The sequence below is a fragment of the Heloderma suspectum genome, chromosome 3 (genome assembly GCF_057233095.1).
Source record: "Heloderma suspectum isolate Gila_16-S chromosome 3, 16-S_ref, whole genome shotgun sequence".
NCBI lineage: Eukaryota > Metazoa > Chordata > Lepidosauria > Squamata > Helodermatidae > Heloderma > Heloderma suspectum.
The window spans coordinates 291,346,893-291,368,668 of record NC_139460.1 but is presented as its reverse complement, the minus strand read 5'-3'; the positions used below and the strand labels follow the sequence as shown (position 1 = coordinate 291,368,668).

General features: G+C 43.4%; 1 protein-coding gene across 1 annotated transcript in view; it reads left to right on the top strand.

Moving 5' to 3' along the window:
* The window catches only part of CP (ceruloplasmin), a 48,090-nt gene that overhangs the window by 12,957 nt on the left and 13,357 nt on the right, over positions 1-21,776 (top strand). The window contains exons 4-13 of the mRNA XM_084847255.1: positions 292-465; positions 1,095-1,349; positions 2,424-2,589; positions 11,011-11,150; positions 14,388-14,528; positions 14,681-14,892; positions 15,912-16,062; positions 18,707-18,919; positions 20,163-20,379; positions 20,696-20,835. Of these exons, the coding sequence (XP_084703381.1) occupies positions 292-465; positions 1,095-1,349; positions 2,424-2,589; positions 11,011-11,150; positions 14,388-14,528; positions 14,681-14,892; positions 15,912-16,062; positions 18,707-18,919; positions 20,163-20,379; positions 20,696-20,835 (1,809 nt within the window). The remainder of the gene's footprint in view (positions 1-291; positions 466-1,094; positions 1,350-2,423; positions 2,590-11,010; positions 11,151-14,387; positions 14,529-14,680; positions 14,893-15,911; positions 16,063-18,706; positions 18,920-20,162; positions 20,380-20,695; positions 20,836-21,776) is intronic.

The window sequence follows — 21,776 nt, the reverse complement described above, 5'->3', positions numbered from 1 at the left end:
TTTTAGGTTTTAATTGTGGGTCACCTTGCGGGGCTTATCTAGGCAAAAAGTTGGGGATGCAGTGTACCTTTGTGTATCTTTGGCTTTCCCTGGGCTGTTTCCTGGGCTGTGTTCCACTTTTCTATTACACTTTGACGTGATCAAGAAATGGAACCCAAGAAGATGGAGACTAGCCAATGGCTACCACACACACCAGATCTATTCTTATAGTGGATGTTTTCCTAGTAAGTAATAACGATGAGATGAGAATTTCAGCAGGTAAATTCTGCGAAATGTGTCCTTTTTTCTTAGGAACACTACAGAGAGATAAAGATAAACTTGTTGACCGAGAATTTGTCTTGATGTTCTCTGTGATGGATGAAAACCTCAGCTGGTACTTAGATGAGAATATCAAGAAATACTGCTCTGAACCTGACAAGGTTGATAAAGAGAATGAAGACTTCCAAGAGAGCAATAAAATGCACTGTAAGTGTGTCTTTCCAAACAAATAATTGCATCATTTTAAGAAACATGCTTTTATGTGTACGTACAAAGCGTTACGCATAACTTTCACAGAAATTAACAACTTAGGCAAGTTGTTGAAATTTCTCCACAGCACAGGGCAGTCAACAGATATATAGTATCCCTGAAAATGGAGGATTTGCTTCTGCCATTGTAAACCATTTTGGATTGTTCCACAAATTCTGCACAATGTTTGCACTGTTGCGCATGTGTGCCCCTACACTGGACTTGTACTGAAGTTTGTTTTCTCTGATGATATCTCTTAAAGCTAAGCAGATAAGGACCTTATCGATGGTTGAATGGAGACTGTTGAAATGCTCCAAGTAAGCCAATCTGAGGTTTCTAAAGAATTGTAAGATATAAGTGTCAATCACCGTCACCATCACTACCATCATCATCATCATCATCATCAATCAAATAAGATCTAGAGCATCAATATTAATCTAAAATGAGCTCTGCAAAAATTCTTGTCCAAATTTTAAGGCTTTTCAGATGCAAAGTTTTGCTTACTCCACCGTATCATGCTTGATGTCAACTGTTTGCAAACTTCTATGATAATAATGCTTTAACCATTCTCTCATTTTTTAAAAAAGCAATCAATGGATATATGTATGGATATCTTCCCAGTCTCACAATGTGTGCAGAAGAGAAAGTGAAATGGTATCTTTTTGGCATTGGTAATGAAGCTGATGTCCATTCAGCTTATTTTCATGGGCACGTCTTGATGGAAAGGAATCATCGAATCGACACAATTAGCCTCTTCCCGGCTACCTTTGTGGATGCTCTCATGGTGCCAAAGAATGTGGGGGAATGGCTGCTTAGCTGTCAAGTCAACGATCATATAGAAGGTATAAAATAAATGGCTCTCTTTCATATTGTATTTATACCTCCTAAGTATCAAAAATATCACTTTTTTAGATTAAAAAAATCATGTTCTCTTAAAGTCTAGTGCTTACAGTACAGGGTTGCATCCTTATGGAAGAGCAAACACCAGACAAGCAAAAGGACAGAGGGTTGAATCCAGACTAAGGGTGTCCTTCTTGGACACCTTTCCTGGTGTCCTTCTGCCAGTGGATGAACACTGCTGGCAGATTGAGAACCACTCTCCCCCATCCCCCTGGCCTTGAGCGCCCGCAGTTCTACTCTGGAGGACTGATAAGTGGGCAATAATCAAAGAACCTTCTGTTAGTGGACTACCTAAAGCATTTGACTTGTTCCTCAAATGCTATATAATTTGTTCATTCTCCAGTAAAGATGGACAGATCTTATCTGTTCTGCACTCTGTAACATCGACATTTTTTCAAGTGCAAGTTTGTTGTGACCTGTTTCCGTACCACTTTGCAATTTTTTAAAAAGAAAGTCTGCACAAGAACTTGTATGCATTTTTATGCTGTTTTGTGTGTGCATGTAAATTTGTACGCAATTTCCCCTTATATATGCATTTTTGCAAGCGCCTTCACCTAATATATGCCTTTTTGTACACAATTTCCTACAATATATGCATTTTTGTATGCAGTTTTTCCCCAATGTATGCATTTTGTACACAGTTTTTGTCATACAACTGCATCGTAAAATTTGGAGAAGTGTGAAAACTGAAGGATAATTGTGTTCTGTGTTAGTTCAGGAAGTGCAGGTTAGGATGGTTTGTATGAAACCATTGTATGATGGTTTGTATGATGGCAGTTGAGGTCCACAACATCTGGAGGGCACTGGGTTGGGGAAGGCCTCACTGCACTTTTGTCTGTAACTTTCCCTGCTAATCATTTTATGCTTTTCAGTCCATGGACTTCTGTGTGTGTGTGTGTGTGTGTGTGTGCACGCGCACGCACGCACATGCACATGTGAGAGAGGGAGAGAGAGTCTTCAAAATGAAAGAATTAGTCCAAGCCTAATATCATCCACTCTATATTCCATTCCTTCAGGTGGCATGCAGGCCATTTTTGAGGTGAAAAACTGTAATGGCCATGGACCCGCACCCAAAGAGAGGACGAAAGTAAAACACTATCACATTGCAGCAGAGGAAGTGGTTTGGCATTATGCCCCGAGTGGAATAAATAATTTCACAGAAGAAGAGTTAATTAATGATGAGTAAGTACTGCCTTTCAAACAAACAGCCAAACCATTGCATGTAAAACATGTACTCCCAATATGCTCACAAATGAAGCATTTCCCTTCTGGTGAGTATAAGTATAAGTCTAGGAGTGGATGTGGAGAAGTTCAGTCCAGTGGGATTCTTCCCTTGTTCTTATGTTCAGTGAGTTTGGGGACAGTCTGCAGAAGAAGGCCATGGCCATCCATCAGCATCTGGCATCCAAGAGCAGCTGCCAAGGACCCAGTACCTTAGCAGGGCCCACCAGCTCTTACACCTGCCCTGGGTAGCTGGGTCTGGGTGATTCTCCATTTTAAATTCCAACATCAGCTCAGAGTGACACTATGTTGGCTGCCCTGGGGCATTGTGAGAAATTAAAATAGCAGCTCTCAGCCTCCTTTGGAGTGCTGTTGTGCTTCCCCCAGCTCTGTACTGTATTAAAGTATAAGAAATGTATATGTTTATACTGTGGGTGGAGAGATTAAGGATCTAGCCAGGCCTGCTGTAGCCTGGATCCTAGCAATCTGAGATGGAATAGTAGAGACTTTCCTTTGGGCAGGAGTATTTCTTTACTTTCGGCCCAGCCAGCAAAGAAGCACAAGGCTCAGAAGACCTGGGAGAGAAAACCCCTTTTTTACCAGGTGTCACCCCTTTTTATCCAGCATCCCCCAGTAATTTCCCACTGGACCTAATCCTCATTTGGGACGACATCCTTATTTCCTGTGGACTGTGAGTTATTTGTTGTTCCACTGAAAGAGACTGTTCAATAGATAATTGTTGGATTTAAAGAGAGGCTTGAGTTAAACAGGCTGAAAAGTGTCTATATGCAGGGCATGGAGACAGCACACTGTTGCTGCTGCCACTGCCAAGAAAGCCTGAGGGGGGCCCATCCATGTAAGAGAGGTCCCAACAGAGGCCACATCACCCATGGCCACCTCAGATTGTAGCTGGACCTGGCCTGACTCCACCCCTTGCCCTGCCCATGTCAGCTGCTTTAGTGGTAGATGGAAATGTCAGGGACTGGTGGGCTCTTCTCCCACCGCCCTCTCCTCTTGTGCATAATTAAAGCCATTGCCAGGCCAAGTGAGGGGACCTGCCCTGGCCTTCTTTTGCCGAATCCCACTGATTCAGCTTTCCCCAACCTGGTGTCCTCCAGATGTTTTGGGCGATAACTTCTGGCATTTCTGTTTCCCACAATGACCAACCAGATGCCTCTGGGAAGCCCACAAATATGACATGAGGGCAAGAGTCCTGTCCTGCTGTTGCTTCCAACTGCTGGTATTCGTTGGCATACTAATAGCCACTGATAGACTTATTTTTTAAGCAGGAACTATATCATGATAGAGATGCAAAGGAAACATTATTTCCTTGCCTCCATTCTCACATAGACTCCCATGGCCAGTTCCTATACTGAGAGAGGATCAAATGATCAGGCATATATCACTGGTGACCAGGACTGGTAACAGGGAGCACATGACTCTCCTGTTACAACAGCTTCACTAGCTACCAGTCTGTTACCAGGCACAATTAAAAGTGCTGGTTATGACCTATAAAGTCCGATAACAGCTTGGGACTCAGCTACCTGAAAGACTGCCTTCTCCCACACGAACCTGCCCAGGTTTTAAGGTATTCAGGGGAGACCCTTCTTTCAAGACCACCACCTTCAGAGGCGCATTTGGTGGCGATGCAAAAGAGGGCCTTCCTTGTGGCTGCTCCCAGGCTCTGGAACTCCCTGTCAAAGGAGGCTAGGTTGGCTTCCTCTTTGTTCTTTCTACCGGCAGTCAAAGACTTTTTAAAAATCAGGCAGGCCTTTAACATATGAGCTGTTTTTTTGCTGAAGGGGGTTCTGTTGGGTTGGGTGCTGTTTATTTATTTTATGGTTGCATTTTTAATTGTGTTTTAATCTATTTGTTTTAGTATTGTTTTAATTAAGTTTCTGTTTTAATCTTGGCTCTATTACTGTTAGCCACCTTGACGGCCATTTTTTGGTGCAAAGGCAGGATAGAAATAAAATAAATAAAACAAATCCCTCCTAAAGCTAGGCTTGGATGTTCAGTGTATTGCATCCCCCGAACCTGTTATCCACCATCTGTTTCTTTGACATGCTTTGAGTGTGGCAGCTCAGAGTGTGACAGAAAGAGAGAATGATGGGAGCTGGCTATTTATACTGGGGCTGGGCAAGTTTTTGGGGAATCAATAGGACTCAGTCTGGAGGTGGTATACTGGCTTTTCAGGTAAATGCTAAATATCATGGAATCTATATCAATGAAAACTGGAATTTGGGCCCTGTGTATAGATTGGCCTCCCCCAGCCTGCTGCCCTCCAGCATGCTGGCTGTGGACAATGGGAGCTGTAGTCCAACACTGGATGGGGGAGGATGGTATAGATTATAGAATGCCAGTGTGGTATAGTGCTTAGAGTAGGGGCCCCAATGCAGCACTTGCAGGCAGTGACACTTTTATTTATTTTTCCTATTGTTTTAATGTATGTACATGGATTTGTGTATATCCATAGCAATGAATACATATGAAATGCATACAACTTTCTAGAAATTATACATAGGCTTCAATAAAGGCAGACCGTATATTCAAATAAGTATCCATTTGAAGGTGGTGTCTATATGCCACCCATTCAAATATTGAAAGCATTGTAAGGTCCTTAGTCCATTACATTATAAGAGGTCAGTGTTTATCCTTCCAACTTTGTAATATCAGTCTTTCAGCTGTCAGAAGGGTGCAGAGAATCCATTTACGCTGACCATTTGTTAGTTTCCATGAAGCAGGTAAATAATTTAAACGAGTATGTACATCAGTGAATATTAAAGACTATTCCAGTACAAAATTTATCTGTGTAATAACCTCCTCCCAAAAAGAAGCAACTGCTGGACATTGCCAAAACATATGTTTAAAAGAAGCATTAGCTGTATTGCACTGCCAGCAATTAGCCGAATTAGACTATCCCTTATTAAAGAGATGTTGTGGTGTCCACTAGACACAAAACAAGTGTTTTTGCTGAATAAGATGCAGCCTAAGATACTTAGCGCAACAGGTAGATGCTAAAGTGGTGAACCACTGATTAGACATTTTGTGGTGGTGCCCACAGTGGCTTCTCAAATTCCCAAATGTGCCCACAGGTCCAGAAAGGTTGGGGACCCCTGGGTTAGAATTTTGTACTAGAACTGGGGAGAATTGGATTTACTTCAATTCCCTGCACAGCTATGAAGCTCACTGGTTGACCTTTGGCCAACAGTCACTACCTCTTAGCAGATCCTTCCCCAACATGGCACCCTCCAGATGTGTTGGACTGCAACTCCCATAATACCCAGCCAGCATGGCCATTGTCCATTGTCCATGCTGGCTGGGAATTATGGGAGTTGCAGTCCAGCACATCTGGAGCGTGCAGGTTGGGGAAGGCTGTCTCAGCCTGACCTACCTCACAGGTTTATTGTGACAATAAAAGGATAGCAGGCAGGGAGACAGGGGCAGGGAGAGATCTATCTCTGCCTGCCTGCCTGCCTGCCTGCCTGCTTATCTATCTATCTATCTATCTATCTATCTATCCATCCATCCATCCATCCATCCATCCATCCTATTATTTTTTCATTTAATTTCATTTCTATACTACCCAATAGCCGAAGCTCTCTGGGCAGTTCATAAAAATCAAAACCACAAAGCACAGCATCAAACAACATCCACAGCCAGGGTGCCACAGCAGAAAAGGCTCTCTTCCTGGTAGCCACCCACCTCACTTCCTTTGGCAGGGGCTCATAGAGAAGGACCACTGAGGATGATCTTAGGGTCTGGGCAGGCATGGGAGGAGGCAATCCTTCAGATAACCTGGTCTCAAGCCGTTAAGGGCTTTGAAAGTTAATACCAGCACTTTGAATCAGGCCCGGAAATGGACTGGCAGCCAGTGCAGCTGGAAAAATACTGGTGTAATGTCATCTTGTTGGCCAGTCTCTGTTAACAACCTTGCTGCCCTGATTTGGACTAGCTGAAGTTTCTGGACTGTTTTTGAAGGCAGCCCCACATATAATGCAGTAATCCAGAGAAGAGGTTATCAAAGCATGGATAACTGTAGCTAGGCTATCTCTGTCCAGATAAGGGCATAGTTTGTATATCAGCCTAAGCTGATAAAAAGTGCTCCATGCCACTGAGTTCACCTATGCCTCAAGTGACAGTTCTGAGTCCAAGAACACCCCCAAACTACAAACCTGATCCCTTAGAGGGAGTGTAACCCCCTTCAGAACAGGTTGAACATCACCTAGCCGGGCAGATGAACCACCCACTAACAGTACCTCCGTCTTGTTTGGATTGAGTCTCAGTTTATTGGCCCTCATCCAGTCCATTACTGTACCCTGGCACTGGTTCAGAACAGCCACTGCTTCACCTAGGTTTGATGAAAAAGAGAGGTTGAGCTGGGTGTCATCCACATATTGATGGCACCTCAACCCACCCCTCCAGATAACCTCCCCCAGCAGTTTCATGTAGATGTTGAACAGTGTTGGGGATGACATAGAGCCCTGTGGAACCCCATGGCATAATTGCCAAGGCACAGAGCAGTTATCCTCCAGCACCACCTTCTGGAATTGGCCATCCAAGTAGGAGTGGAACCACTGCAGTGCCTCCAACTCCCAACCCAGACAACCTATCCAGAAAGATACCATGGTCAATGGCACCTTGGGCTTCTCAGGGGAAGTGCAGGATTAAAATCTAGTAAATAATTATGTTATGGAGTTGTCCCTCCACTGAATTTCGAAAAGGTTTTTGCTTTGTTTTGTTCAGATGCACATCCGGGGAACGAAAATGAAGCTTTAAAATCCCTTCCATGTAGCTCTTCCCTGCAGCTGGCACTGGCATCTGATTTGTGCAGCTGGAGACTTAGGGCTGTATCCAGATTTAGTCATACTTAGAGTACCCATTGAAATCACTGGGACTTAAGTTGTTGTTGTTGTTCAGTCGTTCAGTCGTGTCCGACTCTTCGTGACCCCATGGACCATAGCACGCCAGGCCTTCCTGTCCTGCGCTCTCTCCCGGAGCGTGCTCAAGTTCATATTCATTGCATCCGTGATGCTATCTAGCCATCTCATCCTCTGCCGTCCCCTTCTCCTTTTGCCTTCAGTCTTTCCCAGCATCAGGGTCTTTTCCAGGGAGTTTTCTCTTCGCATTAGGTGGCCAAAATATTGGAGCTTCAGCTTCATTATCTGTCCTTCCAATGAGCACTCAGGGTTGATTTCCTTTAGGATGGACTGATTTGACCTCCTTGCAGTCCAGGGGACTCGTAAGAGTCTTCTCCAGCACCACAGTTCAAAAGCATCAATTCTTCGGCGCTCAGCCTTCCTTATAGTCCAGCTCTCACAGCCATACATTACTACTGGGAAAACCATAGCTTTGATTAGACGGACCTTTGTCGGCAAGGTGATGTCTCTGCTTCTTACTATGCTGTCTAGGTTGGCCATAGCTTTCCTCCCAAGGAGCAAGCATCTTTTAATTTCATGGCTAGAGTCACCATCTACGGTGATCTTGGAGCCCAAGAAAGTAAAATCTGTCACTGCTTCCATTTCTTCCCCTTCTATATGCCAGGAAGTGATGGGGCCAGATGCCATGATCTTCGTTTTTTTAATGTTGAGTTTCAAACCAGCTTTTGCACTCTCCTCTTTCACCCTCAACAAGAGGCTCTTTAGATCCTCTTCGCTTTCTGCCATTAGGGTGGTATCGTCTGCATATCGGAGGTTGTTGATAATTCTCCCAGCAATCTTAATTCCGACCTGTGATTCATCCAACCCGGCATTTCTCATGATGTACTCTGCATATAAGTTAAATAAGCAGGGTGACAATATGCAGCCTTGTCGTACTCCTTTCCCAATTTGGAACCAATCGGTTGTTCCATGTCTGGTTCTTACTGTTTCTTCTTGACCCTCGTACAGGTTTCTCAGGAGACAGGTAAGGTGGTCTGGTACTCCCATCACTTTAAGAATTTGCCACAGTTTGTTGTGATCCACACAATCAAAGGCTTTAGCGTAGTCAATGAAGCAGAAATAGACGTTTTTCTGGAATTCTCTTGCTTTCTCCATGATGCAGCGAATGTTGGCGATTTGATCTCTAGTTCCTCTGCCTCTTCGAAACCCAGCTTGTACTTCCGGTAGTTCTCGGTTCGCATACTGCTGAAGCCTAGCTTGTAGGATTTTGAGCATCACCTTGCTGGCATGTGAAATGAGCGCAATTGTGCGGTAATTTGAACACTCTTTGGCGTTGCCCTTCTTTGGAATTGGAATGTAAACTGACCTTTTCCAGTCTTGTGGCCACTGTTGAGTGTTCCAGATTTGTTGGCATATTGAATGCAGCACTTTAACAGCATCATCTTTTAGGATTTTAAATAGCTCGGCTGGAATACTGTCATCTCCGCTAGCTTTGTTGTTACTAATGCTTCCTAAGGCCCACTTGACTTCACTGTGTAGGATGTCCGGCTCAAGTTCAGTGACCGCACTATCATGGCTATCAGGGACATTCAGATCTTTCCTGTATAGTTCTTCTGTGTATTCTTGCCACCTCTTCTTAATCTCATCTGCTTCTGTGAGGTCCCTGCCTTCTTTGTCCTTTATCATGCCCGTCTTTGCACAAAACGTTCCCTTGAGATCTCCCATTTTCTTGAAGAGATCTCTAGTCTTTCCCATTCTGTTGTTTTCCTCGATTTCTTTGCATTGTTCATTTAAGAAGGCCTTCTTGTCTCTCCTTGCTATTCTCTGGAACTCTGCATTCAGTTGGGTATATCTTCCCCTTTCTCCCTTGCTTTTCGCTTCCCTTCTTTCGTGAGCTACTTGTAAAGCCTCATCAGACAGCCACTTTGCTTTCTTGCATTTCTTTTTCTTTGGGATGGATTTCGTTGCTGCCTCCTGAACAATGTTACGGACCTCCGTCCATAGTTCCTCAGGCACTCTGTCTATCAGGTCTAATCCCTGAAATCTATTCCTCACCTCCACTGTATATTCATCAGGGATATGATTTAGGTCATACCTGAACGGTTTAGTGGTTTTCCCGACATTCTTCAATTTAAGCCGAAATTTTGCAAGAAGCAGCTCATGATCTGAGCCACAGTCAGCTCCAGGTCTTGTTTTTACTGACTGTATGGAGCTTCTCCATCTTTGGCTGCAAAGGACATAATCAATCTGATTTTGATATTGACCATCTGGTGACGTCCATGTGTAGAGTCGCCTCTTGTGCTGTTGGAAAAGAGTGTTTGCTATGATCAGCATGTTCTCTTGGCAAAACTCTATTAGCTTTTGTCCTGCTTCATTTTGTACACCAAGGCCATGCCTGCCTGTTATCCCAGTGATTTCTTGACTTCCTACTTTAGCATTCCAATCCCCTATGATGAAGAGGACATCTTTTTTTGGTGTTAGTTCTAGAAGGTGTTGTAGGTCTTCATAGAACCGATCAACCTCAGCTTCTTCGGCCTCAGTGGTTGGGGCATAGACTTGAATTACTGTGATGTTGAATGGTTTGCCTTGGATTCGTACTGAGATCATTCTATCATTTTTAAGATTGTACCCCAGTACTGCTTTTCCCACCCTTTTGTTGACTATGAGTGCTACTCCATTTCTTCTAAGGGATTCTTGCCCACAATAGTAGATATGATGGTCACCTGAATTAAATTTGCCCATGCCTGTCCATTTTAGTTCGCTGATTCCCAAGATGTCGATGTTCAATCTTGCCATCTCATGTTTGACCACCTCCAGCTTACCTTGATTCATTGATCTGACATTCCAGGTTCCTAAACAATATTGTTCTTTACAGCATCGGATTTTCTTTTCACCACCAGACACATCCACAGCTGAGTGTCCTTTCGGGTTTGGCCCAGCCGCTTCACTCTTTCTGGCACTACTTGGAAATACCCTCTGCTCTTCCCCAGTAGCATATTGGACACCTTCCGACCTGAGGGGCTCATCTTCCGGCGTCATCTCTTTTAGCCTTGTGATACGTTCCATGGGGTTTTCTTGGCAAGAATACTGGAGTGGGTTGCCATTTCCTTCTCCAGTGGACCACATTTTGTCAGAACTCTCTGCCATGACCTGTCCGTCTTGGGTGGCCCTGCACGGCATAGCTTATGGCTTCAATGAGTTACGCAAGCCCCTTCGCCACAACGAGGCAGTGATCCATGAAGGGGACTTAAGTTAGTCATGACTTACTTACTTGTTCCATTGATTCCAGTGGCTCTTCTGTAAGCATGACTATGTCTGGGTTCAATCCCTACTTTCCAACCCCCTCCCTGATTTTACTGAAAAAAAGATTTAACCAAAAAAGAAAGCAGGGCTGGGTCTGTGGGTGAGGAGGCCAACCAAAGGGATTTAGCAAAATGTGGAATATCTTTCTTTCTGCTGTTATCTGAATACCGTGCTTGAAACAGTTTATTTTTCTCCCTAGGGATGCCAAGACATTTTTTGAAGAAGTTGACAAAAGGATAGGTGGATCCTATAGAAAAGTTCTTTACTTCGAGTATACAAGTAATAGCTTTACAACCCGTGTAAAGAGGCTCCCTGATGAACAACATCTTGGACTTTTGGGTAAGACCATTCTAAGCCACTGGTAATCAAAAGCAGATGAGGTTTTAAGACTGGAGACAATCAGTTTTAATGGTTTAATCCTATGCATTAAAGAAGTAAGTAGGACTTACTTCCAGGTAAATGTGTATAGGATCGAAGCCTAAAAGAGGCAATGGTAATGATTTTAACAGCTGCTGTCTAATGAACTGTGAATAGTGTGCCTAAATTGTCTATAAATAGGAGTCTGGGGTTTAACACACAAGAACTGTAATATTCCTTTAATGCTGGGGTCTTTAAAGTGGAGCCCATGGGTACCATTGTGCCAGCAGTCCCCTCTCTTGGCAACCGCTAGCTCCCTGCCCCCCACATTTATATTCTATTTTAAAGATTTTAAAAATTAAAATAAATTAACTGGGAGGCTGGCATGCTGCAAAGCATCAGCCTCCAGCACCATCTTTATTTCCAAGAATGCCTCTGGGCCCCATGTCTCTCAGTTTGGCTTCGGTGAAATGAGTGCTGGAGCAGAAAAATGGAGATTCAAAGGAGTGTTTTGTTGTGCTTTGAAGTTCGGACCCTCCCCTGTCATTTTCTGAATGGGCAAGACCCTCCCTCCAATGGCAGTCATTTTGTGACAGGGTCCATGACACTCTCAAAACATTCCAAATGAGCCCACTGATCCAAAAAGGTACGGAACCCCTGCTTTAATGGATGAGGATGGTCCCAAGGATGCTCTAATGGATATGGGTGGTCCCCAGGATAGAGATGGTCCCCAGGATGCTTTAACAGTTGTAGATGGTCCTCAGGATGGAGATGGTCCTCAGGATGCCTTAACAATTGTAGATGGTCCCCTGGATGCTTTAATGGATGAGGATGATCCCCAGGAGATCCCCAGGGTGGATAGCTGTCCCAGAGTCTGAGATGAGTGCATAAGAGATAGAAATCGGTAGTTTGCAAGAGACTCAGGCAGAGGAAAAGAGAGCTGAGAACGAGCTGTGACTTGGCCAGAGGTCAGGACTGGCTCCAGGGTTGAGTGATCCTTCGGCAATGTGCCTTCTGTGTGCTCCTACCCATGTTGGTGTGTTCTGTTGGCCATAGGCTTACCTGGTGACAATGATAGGCAGCTTACAAGCTTCCGTTTTAAATTTTGCACAATGCCCTGGAGTGTCCAGTGGCCCCCCCACCCCACCACCTCCCCAGTGCTTTGGAGCAATTCTGCATTGAGTGGTCTGAGGCATTGTGGAAAAATTGAAATAGTCATGCTGCCTAGCGGGGGGACCTAGAGCAGATGCAAAAGTGATACATTTTGGGGTGCAGGATCTCTCTCTGCAATCCTGATGTGCCTTGTGGACTGCCTGGTTGCTACCACACTGCATGTATATTTATAAATAATGCAAACATTTGCATATACTTAAAGCTGTAATCCTGTATGCCAAGGTGGGAATTTGTGGTTCTCCAGATGTTTTGGCCTGCACCTCCCATCAGCCCTGGCCAGCATAGCTAATGGTGAGGGATGATGGAAGATGCAATTCAACTACATTTGGAGGGCCACAATTTGTCCACCCCCGGTTTAAGTTCTTTACATCTGACTTTGCTGGTAGAATGCAAAAAAGGGAGGCAGGCGAAGTGAAGGTTTGAGTTTACACACTCAGGCCACAGTAGAAATATCAGAGCATATGTTAAAATTCTAGAAAGAATAAGCAGGAAGTATGTGCAGTGCTATTCAAAGAAGCCGAAAGTATATGCAGTGCTTTGTGGTATCCAGTTATCTTCAGATACTCGAGGAGATTTTAGCTGATGATGTATTTATATTCTAATTTGATTGATTGATTGATTGATTGATTGGATTTGTAGCCTGCCTTTCTACCAAGAAAAATGGTGCTCAGGGTGGCTTACAATCACAAATAAAACTTGATAAAAACAAAAATAAAACGAATACATTAAAACACAATTAAAAACACAACAAAAGCAGAGTAAAAACAGCGTCCAGCCCAACAGACCTGCTTATGCATCAATGGCCCACTTGAATAAAAAGCTCTTTGGCTGCTGGCAGAAAGACAGCAGGGTGGGAGCAAGCCTCCATCGCAGGGCATTCCACAGCCATTATTATTTTGCTCCTCCACCAAGAAGCTAAGGATGTTATACATGGTTCTTCCCCTCTCCTTTCATCCTCACAAACCTGTGAAGTTGGTTGGAGTGGGAGGTGGTGACTGGTCCAAGGTAGCCCAGTGAACTTCATAACTCAGGGTGCAATCCTATGCATGTTTAGACAGAAAAAGGCCTTACAACTCCCAGCATTCCCCAGCCATGTTGGCTAAGGAAAGCTGGGAATTGTGGGATGTTTTTCTAAGTATGCATAGGATTACACCCTAAGTTGGAATTCCCAGTCCTATGTCCAACACTCTAACCCAAAGCTGGGTAACCTATAGCCTGCCAGATGTTGTTGAATAACAACTCACACCGTGCCTGATTATTGGCTATGTTGGCTGGGGCTTTTGGAAGTTGGAATTCGACATCTGGAGGGTCACAGGTTCCCCATCCCTGCTCTAACCACTACATGACAATGGTTCCCAGTGGCCTTGAGTATTATTGTGTTAAGGTACACACATATAATATTCTTTCCATCTTGTATTAATTATATGTTTATAGAAAGCCACAACAAAGAGAAACCACATCTCAGGATGCTGAAAATGCATTTTGGCCCACTTTTATTTTGGAGCCTTTTTTGCCAGTTATTAAGTGTTGGAAATACATCTACCAGAGATTGCTGTGGGCAGTTTTAATATGACCCCTGAAGAAGTCCCTGAAATAAAAGTGGGCCAAAATGCACTGGTGCTGGAAAGAAACATTTTTTCCAGCATCCTGAGATGAGGTCTCCTTTCATTGTGGGCTTGTACTGGATGCTTTCCAGTGTTTTATATCCACTGTTTATAAAAAAGAACATTTCTGGGAAAAGAATAATGATGGATGTAGAGATGTGGGAGTTAGGGAGAGGAATGTAATTCTGGATACATTCAAAGGCTATGATAACATACCTTGGCCTTCTTGATCTATATGTTATTCACTGTATATATACTGTAGTACAGCCTTCCTCCAGATGTTTTGGACTTCACCTTCCATCAGCCCCAGCCAACATGGCCAATGATCAGGGATACTGAGTTGCTGTCCAAAACATCTAGAGGGCAACAAGTTGGGGAAGGCTCCTGTAGAGATGATTAAGATCCAGTATTTTAAATCTCCATTGTTGTTGTTTTTAACTAGGACCCATCATCAGAGCAGAAGTTGGTGAGACCATCCAGGTGACTTTCCGAAACCTTGCAAGTCACCCATTCAGCATTCAACCTCATGGTCTCAGCTACAGCAAGAGCAATGAGGGTTCCCTTTACAACACCCTCTCTGGAGGTGAATATATATACGAAGGGGTTACTGTCAATCTTGAGTCATGTTGATTGAAGGAAGTTAACCAGATCTCTTGACATTTTTCCACTGATTGACGAATTGGTGACTTCTGACCAATTTGTGGGTGTTTCCTTTCCATTGTGATCATATTACAGGCACTGCAAGCCCATCTTCACATGTGAATCCTGGACAAACATTCATTTATGAATGGGAGGTGCCAGAAACTGTGGGTCCTACTCCAGAAGATCCAGATTGTCTGACTTGGATGTATTATTCAGCATCAGATCCAATCAAGGACACCAGCAGTGGTTTAGTGGGCCCACTCTTGGTGTGCAAGAAAGGATCATTGCTTCCCTCAGGAAAACAGGTAGTGCAAGAAGAATTGAAATAATCTATCCCATTTCTAATTGTTCTTCTCCCCTTCCTAAATTATGCCTCAAGGAGTGGCCCCGGTTGATGAGCTGTATTTTAGGGGAAGAGTTTATGCTGCTGTGACACATCTTATTCACTTGCTTTCATCTTATGGCGTGTTTTGGCTGCTTCCAGACAGAGGGCTCCTTCCTAGTGCTAACAGTGAAAAGGCATAGTGCAGCAATTCTGTCTGTTTTTCCTTAATGGATTTTCTGTGGTAAGAAAAAAGACACAAGAAGCGGTGGGAAAACATGGGAGGGTTACGAGTGGAATACAAAAACGTCTCGACCCCTCCACAATAAAAGCTTCATCTGGAAGCACCCTTTATATACCTGATGTGGGATAAGCTGTTGTGCAGCTTGGGTATAGAGCAGCCATACACATCATATGACCAGCCAGGATAAGCACAGCCTATTAGACAAGTATGACGGCCCATTTGGGGTTTGATTAAGCTTCTTAGGTTTCTATCCCTTTGGGGACTGCAAAAATGGGGTTCATCAAGTACCCAGCAGGTCACTAAACTTGCCTGGTGGACTGCATTCAGCTTAGTGGGTCACAAGTTATGTCAGCCTAGAGCAGTTTCAATTACAGGGGGACTTTTTGAAGTTATAGCATGACAGCATATTCAAAAAGACGATTTCAGAATATTTTTGTATTTTTTTTTTATAACCATCCCAGAATCCAGTAAAGCATTTATATTGAGAGGCATGGATGTTTCATTAATTAGATCAGCCTTTCCCAATCTGGTGCCCACCAGATGTCCTGGACTACAACCCCCATCATCCGCAGCCAGCTGCTGTGTTAGGCATGCTGGCTGGGGTGATGGGAGTTGTAGTCCAACACACCCGGAGGGCATTAGGTTGGAGGAAGCTGAATTTGATAATAATCTGGATGTTGCTGTGCAGACAGATGATAGCCCCACTCAATTTAGTATCATTTTTCCACCTGTTCCCCCCTTTTTTTTCTTTCCCACAGAAAAATATAGACAAGGAATTCTTCCTCCTTGCAACAGTATTCGATGAGAACCTGAGTCTGTATTTGGATGATAATATCAAACTCTTTGCAAAACACCCTGAAGAGGTTGATAAGGACAATGAAGATTTCCAGGAATCCAATAAGATGCATTGTAAGAGCTTACCTGTTGTCTTGTTTATTGCATTGAGTAAGCAAATTCTTTACCATTTTTTAAATTAGACTGGAGTTCTACGATTGGTCAAAGCGGGAAGGTACACTGGTGCACTTGCATCCTCAGAGGGCCCCCAGGTACTGCTGGCAGTGTTTTGTGGGAGGTGGGAGGGATGTTGTGGGCGGGGGTAGATTGGGGCAGTCTTGGATCCACAGGCTCCAATGCTCCCTCATTGCTGACAACTCCCCCAAAGGGCCCTCAGCTATACCAGCCCTAGAGTTGGCATAGTTAATTCGCTCCCACTGCAGTCAATGTGGGGGGGGGGATGGGGAAGAACAAGTCACCACTCCCCCAAACTCTTGTCCTGGCTGAAGTGAGCCAGCAAGATTTTGGATGTGGCGGTTGCTTTGCTGTGGAATTCCCCCCTGCACGCCCATGTGCACACGCACACCCACAGGATTGGTTCGTGCTTCATTGAACTGAGTAAGACAAATTCTTTACCCCCAAGTAAAATAAAAGAAACACTTTAACTAAATAAATAACTAAATCTGGGATCTCCCCGCCCCTGTCCCCGAACTAAGATTCTCTCACTTCTTGGACAAGAGAAGAAGCAGTTCCAAAGGTTTCCTAAAGGGCTGCTCCAGATGGGTGGCACATGATGCTAATAGCCACTGCTCTACCACTGTAAGGTAGAAGTGGAATTACAACTGATTTTCCACATTGTTGGGGATATTAAACTTTTTATGTATGTTCATCCCACTGTGTTGGGCGTTGCTCTGGGGGCGGGGGGGGGGGAAGAGGAAGGCACAATTCACTTGTGTACACATTTGAACATCAACACACACAAATATAACCTTTGCAACGGGTGCCATTTTATCACCCCATTCATTGTTTTTAATCGATCTTTTAGTTAGCATTAGAAATGTTTTTCTGACTATATATATCTTTTAAGAATTAAAATGTTGGTGAAATATCACTTAACGAATGTTATAGTGCTATCATTCCCTCTGTTTCCAATTCAAGACTTCCCATGTTCATGTGAATGTAGGCGAAATCGTACAACCCACACACAAGACCGAGATATCAGCAGACTTGGGGTAACCCTGAGGTTTACCAGGGTCCTAAAAAGAAAAAAGAAAAGAAAAATAGCCCTAAGGGTGGAAATCCCCACCCTACCCCCCACATCTCCATGGGGATTCAACAGCTGTAAATTTTGAGCAGGAAAAAAATGACAACCGGTGGGGAGGGGAATAGAATAGGAGACAGAGGAGGAGAAGCATAGATATAAATTGGTTACAGAGAAAACAATCTCACTGAACCATGGCACTGTCTGGGTAGGTCATTTCATGGTTCACACTGAGACGCTGTTTTAAAACATCCCCAGGGACAGAAGTGAGAACTGCTCATAGAAATCAGTTGAGAAATCCAACATTGAAATGTAGCAGGGATTGAGCACAAGTGCATTCACCTGATCCTCCTCAATAAAACCTGAACGTGAAGGACCCCCCCCCTCCGAGCCCAATGAAAACTGAGCATGCTGAATGAGCACAGAATGACAGCTATTGGAGAAAGGGGAGGAAGGAATTGAATGGAGTGGCTGGAACCCTGAACAGAAGCCCTCTACAGTGCAATATTTTGTTGCAGGGCTGCACTTGTAACACTATAATGCCAATTGTTTAAAAATGATTTTAACCACCTGCTCCCCCCCTTTGCAGACACCACCATTTTGGCAAGATGGTTAATGGTGGTGAGTGGGAAGTGTTTTCTTGGTTTGTTATAGTCATTGTTCCATCTTACGTTTTTCAAGTGTATAGCATTCTTTAAGTGATACTAATCTTAAATAAATATTGTGAGCTTTACGGAAAACCTGCAGGTCTTGCATGTAGTTCACAAAATCATATATGATTTTATTGTCCTGTAAGTATCTCTCTGTGGACATGGATCTAAGCACTGCCCCATTCATTTCCATGTGGCTTACATTGGGGGTAGTCTTTGAGGACTGGGTACAAATAGGACAGGACAGATGCAGAGGGCCTTTTTGGTGGCGGCTCCCAGGCTGTGGAACTCCCTGCCGAGGAAGGCTAGGTTTGCTCCTTCCTCTCTGCTGTTCTTCCGCCTGCAGTCAAAGACCGCTTTATTTAAGAAGGCCTTTAGCCTCTAAGTGTGTCTCTTGGGCTGGGTGCTGCTTTTATTTTGTAATGCTTATTTTTTTAATTGTATTTTAATGCATTGTTTTATTGTTTTAATCAATTTTAACTGTTTTTGTAAGCCACCTTGAGTGCCTTACAAAGGTAGAAAGGTGGGGCACTAAATAAATAGATGGATGGATGGTTATGGAATTCAGGCTCCAGTCTTATGCATATTTATACATAAACTCCATTAACAAAATGCAGTTTACTTCTTGTTAATGGTGCATAGGATTGAGCAACATGTGTTGCTAAATATCTCAGATAAACAGATTTAAGAAATGGGTTTGTTCTCCTGGATTCCCTGATTTGCTAAAATGATAGAACATCATATGGATACTTTTGTCCATTCTATTCTCAGCAGTGCATTTGAAATATATGCAGAACATATTAAATAGTTCCATGGAATTTTGGGTTGGAATGTGTTTAAGCATTCATCTACATAATTTCTTTTGCAGCCATAAATGGATACATGTATGGAAACCAAAAAGGTCTCGAGATGTGTAGCGGAGACACCATTTCCTGGCATTTGATTGGCTTGGGATCAGAGGTCGATATTCATGGAATATATTTCTCAGGAAATACTTTTGTAACTAAAGGGACAAGGAAGGATACAGCTAATCTGTTTCCACATACCTCTGCCGCAGCTATTATGGAGCCTGACTCAGAAGGTAAACAATGAAAACAGTATTTACTATTTTTACTCTCGTCCAGACATTGTTGGAGTGGGTCCCAATTGTACTCCATCTCGACTTTTTCAAGTGTGAAGTAGGCTGCTTCCAAACCATGAATTCACTTACATGTCCCTGCCCTCTTTCATCCATAATTGCAGTAGGTCGTAGCTCCCATTGAAGGTCTTCTTTCCACATGAGTTTTTTTCAGAGTGATGTGTGTTCATTCAGCACACTGGATCCCCATGGACCTCAATGCCCCCAAAGGGATCCACTGCTTATCTGAACAAGGAGAACCTTTGTAGGACCATAGCTGTTTGTGTTGTCTACTTGAGTCAAGGTGTGGGGTATTCCTGTGCCACATCACAATACTTTAGGAAGCTTTTCTCAGACTTTCATCTTTTTGCTAAAGCACCAAACCAAATGCAGAAGGAGGTCTGGTGTGTGCTCCTGTAGATAATTCTAGGGAACAACTGGGTAGGTCTAGAGTCTCATATAGCTTCCCTTGAGAACGTTCAAGCATGTTATGAGTGAATATTCTTCTGATTCTTTTTCTGTTGAATGTAACATTTTGCCTGGGATGAAGATAGTTGAATCTTTTTTCTTTAATCCTAGTTACAGTTGCATTGAATCCTAAACATGTTACACTGAAAAACATCCCAGTCAACCCAATCCACTCATTCATTGATCTTGACTATATCCATTGTCTTGGAGCTGTTCTGATAATGTAGGTTAGGCTAGAGGTGGACAAATGTTTCACTTCTGATTTCTCTGTTTCTCATTTTCCCAATCTTACATTGGTTGCATCCCATTTCTGCATCGGTTTCTGGGCGTGTGTTTTTTAAGCTTGTATTAACATCTATATACATTTTTGTGCACTTTTTCTAATACAGACATTTTTGTATGCATTTTTGGAAACAATATTCCTGGAATTTAATGTTATTTTTACTAATATACACATTTCTGTGCACACTTCCCCCTAATAAATGCATTTTTGTGTGCATTTTTTTTGACCGGAGAACTGCACCTCAAAATTTGGAGATATGAATACCAAAGGATAACTGCACTTCAGTTTCTGTATTAGCTCAGAAAGTGCGAATTAGGTGGATTCACATTAAAATGCTAAATGAACAAATTCCTCCCCTATCCCTAAGTTAGGCGTCACAAGTCCTATGTGTGCTGGGCTTTCATCTGCTTGCTTTCTGTTTGTTTCCATTCGTGTGCTTCCTCTTTGTTTCTCCAGGGGTCTTTGAAGTGGCATGCCTGACAACAGATCATTACACAGGAGGTATGAGACAGAAATATGAAGTGAGGAGATGTGGTTCATCACAACAGGTTCATAAGCAGCTTGCCAGTCAACAAACTCCAGGTTTCATTTACCTATCAATCATAGAGGTTGAATGGGACTATGCTGTCAACAGGACATGGGAGCAGGAGAGGCATCTATTCCATGATGAAAGGTGATTTACCCCCTTCTCCACTGCCGATGCCCCCACATCACTTCCAGACCCATCTTGTTTAATTCAGATGTAGCCAATCATAACACAGAGATGTCGGCTAGCTATATGCAGCATGGTGTCTCAGAGTGACAGCAGAAAAGTCAGCATCACCTCTTGAAGTACCAACTGGGTTGGAATACCATTTCAAGTTGAACTGAAAGTGAATACCTGGAGATCCATGTTTTCAGCTTGAACTTTTGACCATGGTTTGTTAATTGTATAGGTACTTACTGTATCCTTCATTCTCTCACTCTCTGTCCTCCCCTCCCCCCTTCAGCCCAGGGAATCCATTCTTAAACAAAGAAGATAAGCTTATTGGGTCAAAATACAAGAAAGTTGTTTATCGGGAGTATACTGACATCTTATTCAACACCCCCAAACAAAGGAAGGAAGAGGAAGAGCACTGGGGCATTCAAGGTATTTGGCTCCATGAATTGCAGGAGTAGATACTGACATTTATATTAGCATGGATATTAGCAAAAGCAACTGTTGATGGGAGCACTGAAGAAGCCTTCTGTATATGCAGTGATTTGAGGATTGGAGCCAGTGTGCCAAAGTAGAAGCTCTTCACATGTGTGGAAGCCCCAGTGTGCACATGGATCTCCCACACACGGGCTGGGATTTTTCCATTCACTGCAGCAACACAGGTTTACATCACCCTGCAGAACTGCCCCAGGCACAGCCACAGTTTTCATGTGCACACCGAACACATCCTGGTCCAGCAGCTTCAGGTTGCATACAGGGGCCTTGTTTAACTTTAACTTGCTTGATGTGACCAAAAGCCAAAGTGAATGAGGCAGCCCCTTTCCACTTCAAGCTCTGTATGGTACATCAAAGTCCTGAAAAACGTTGGACTGGTTTGGATACAGTGCTAATACATAGTGTTGCCTTGGGGCTTGCACAGTCCTCTGGTGCAACTGTGAGGAAGAGATTGAAAGCATCCTCTTCTAAGTTTAAATTAACTACAGTTTACTGTGACTTTCAAACTGAGTCAGACTCCAGTTTAGTTTAGAAGTATGGTTTATTGAAATAAAGGCAAGATCAAATTGTGGTTTTTAATCCTGGCTTGTTTAAACAAACTGTAGTTTAACCTGACCTTACTTCCTGGTGTGGATGTAATTTTATGTATTTATTTAATGTCATGTCTGTACCGCCCAATTGCCGAAGCTCTCTGGGCAGTTCACAAAAATTGTAATGAAAGACTGAGTTTAAACCAGGAAGTGTATGTTTCTAGTTGTCTCTTTGTGACTGAGGAGGAGAGGGAAGCAAAGGGATGCTCATTTGCACAGGGCTAAATTGGGGTTTAGCTTAGAGTTATGCCTGAACTGGGACCCTGTCTCCACGACAACGGAAGGAGA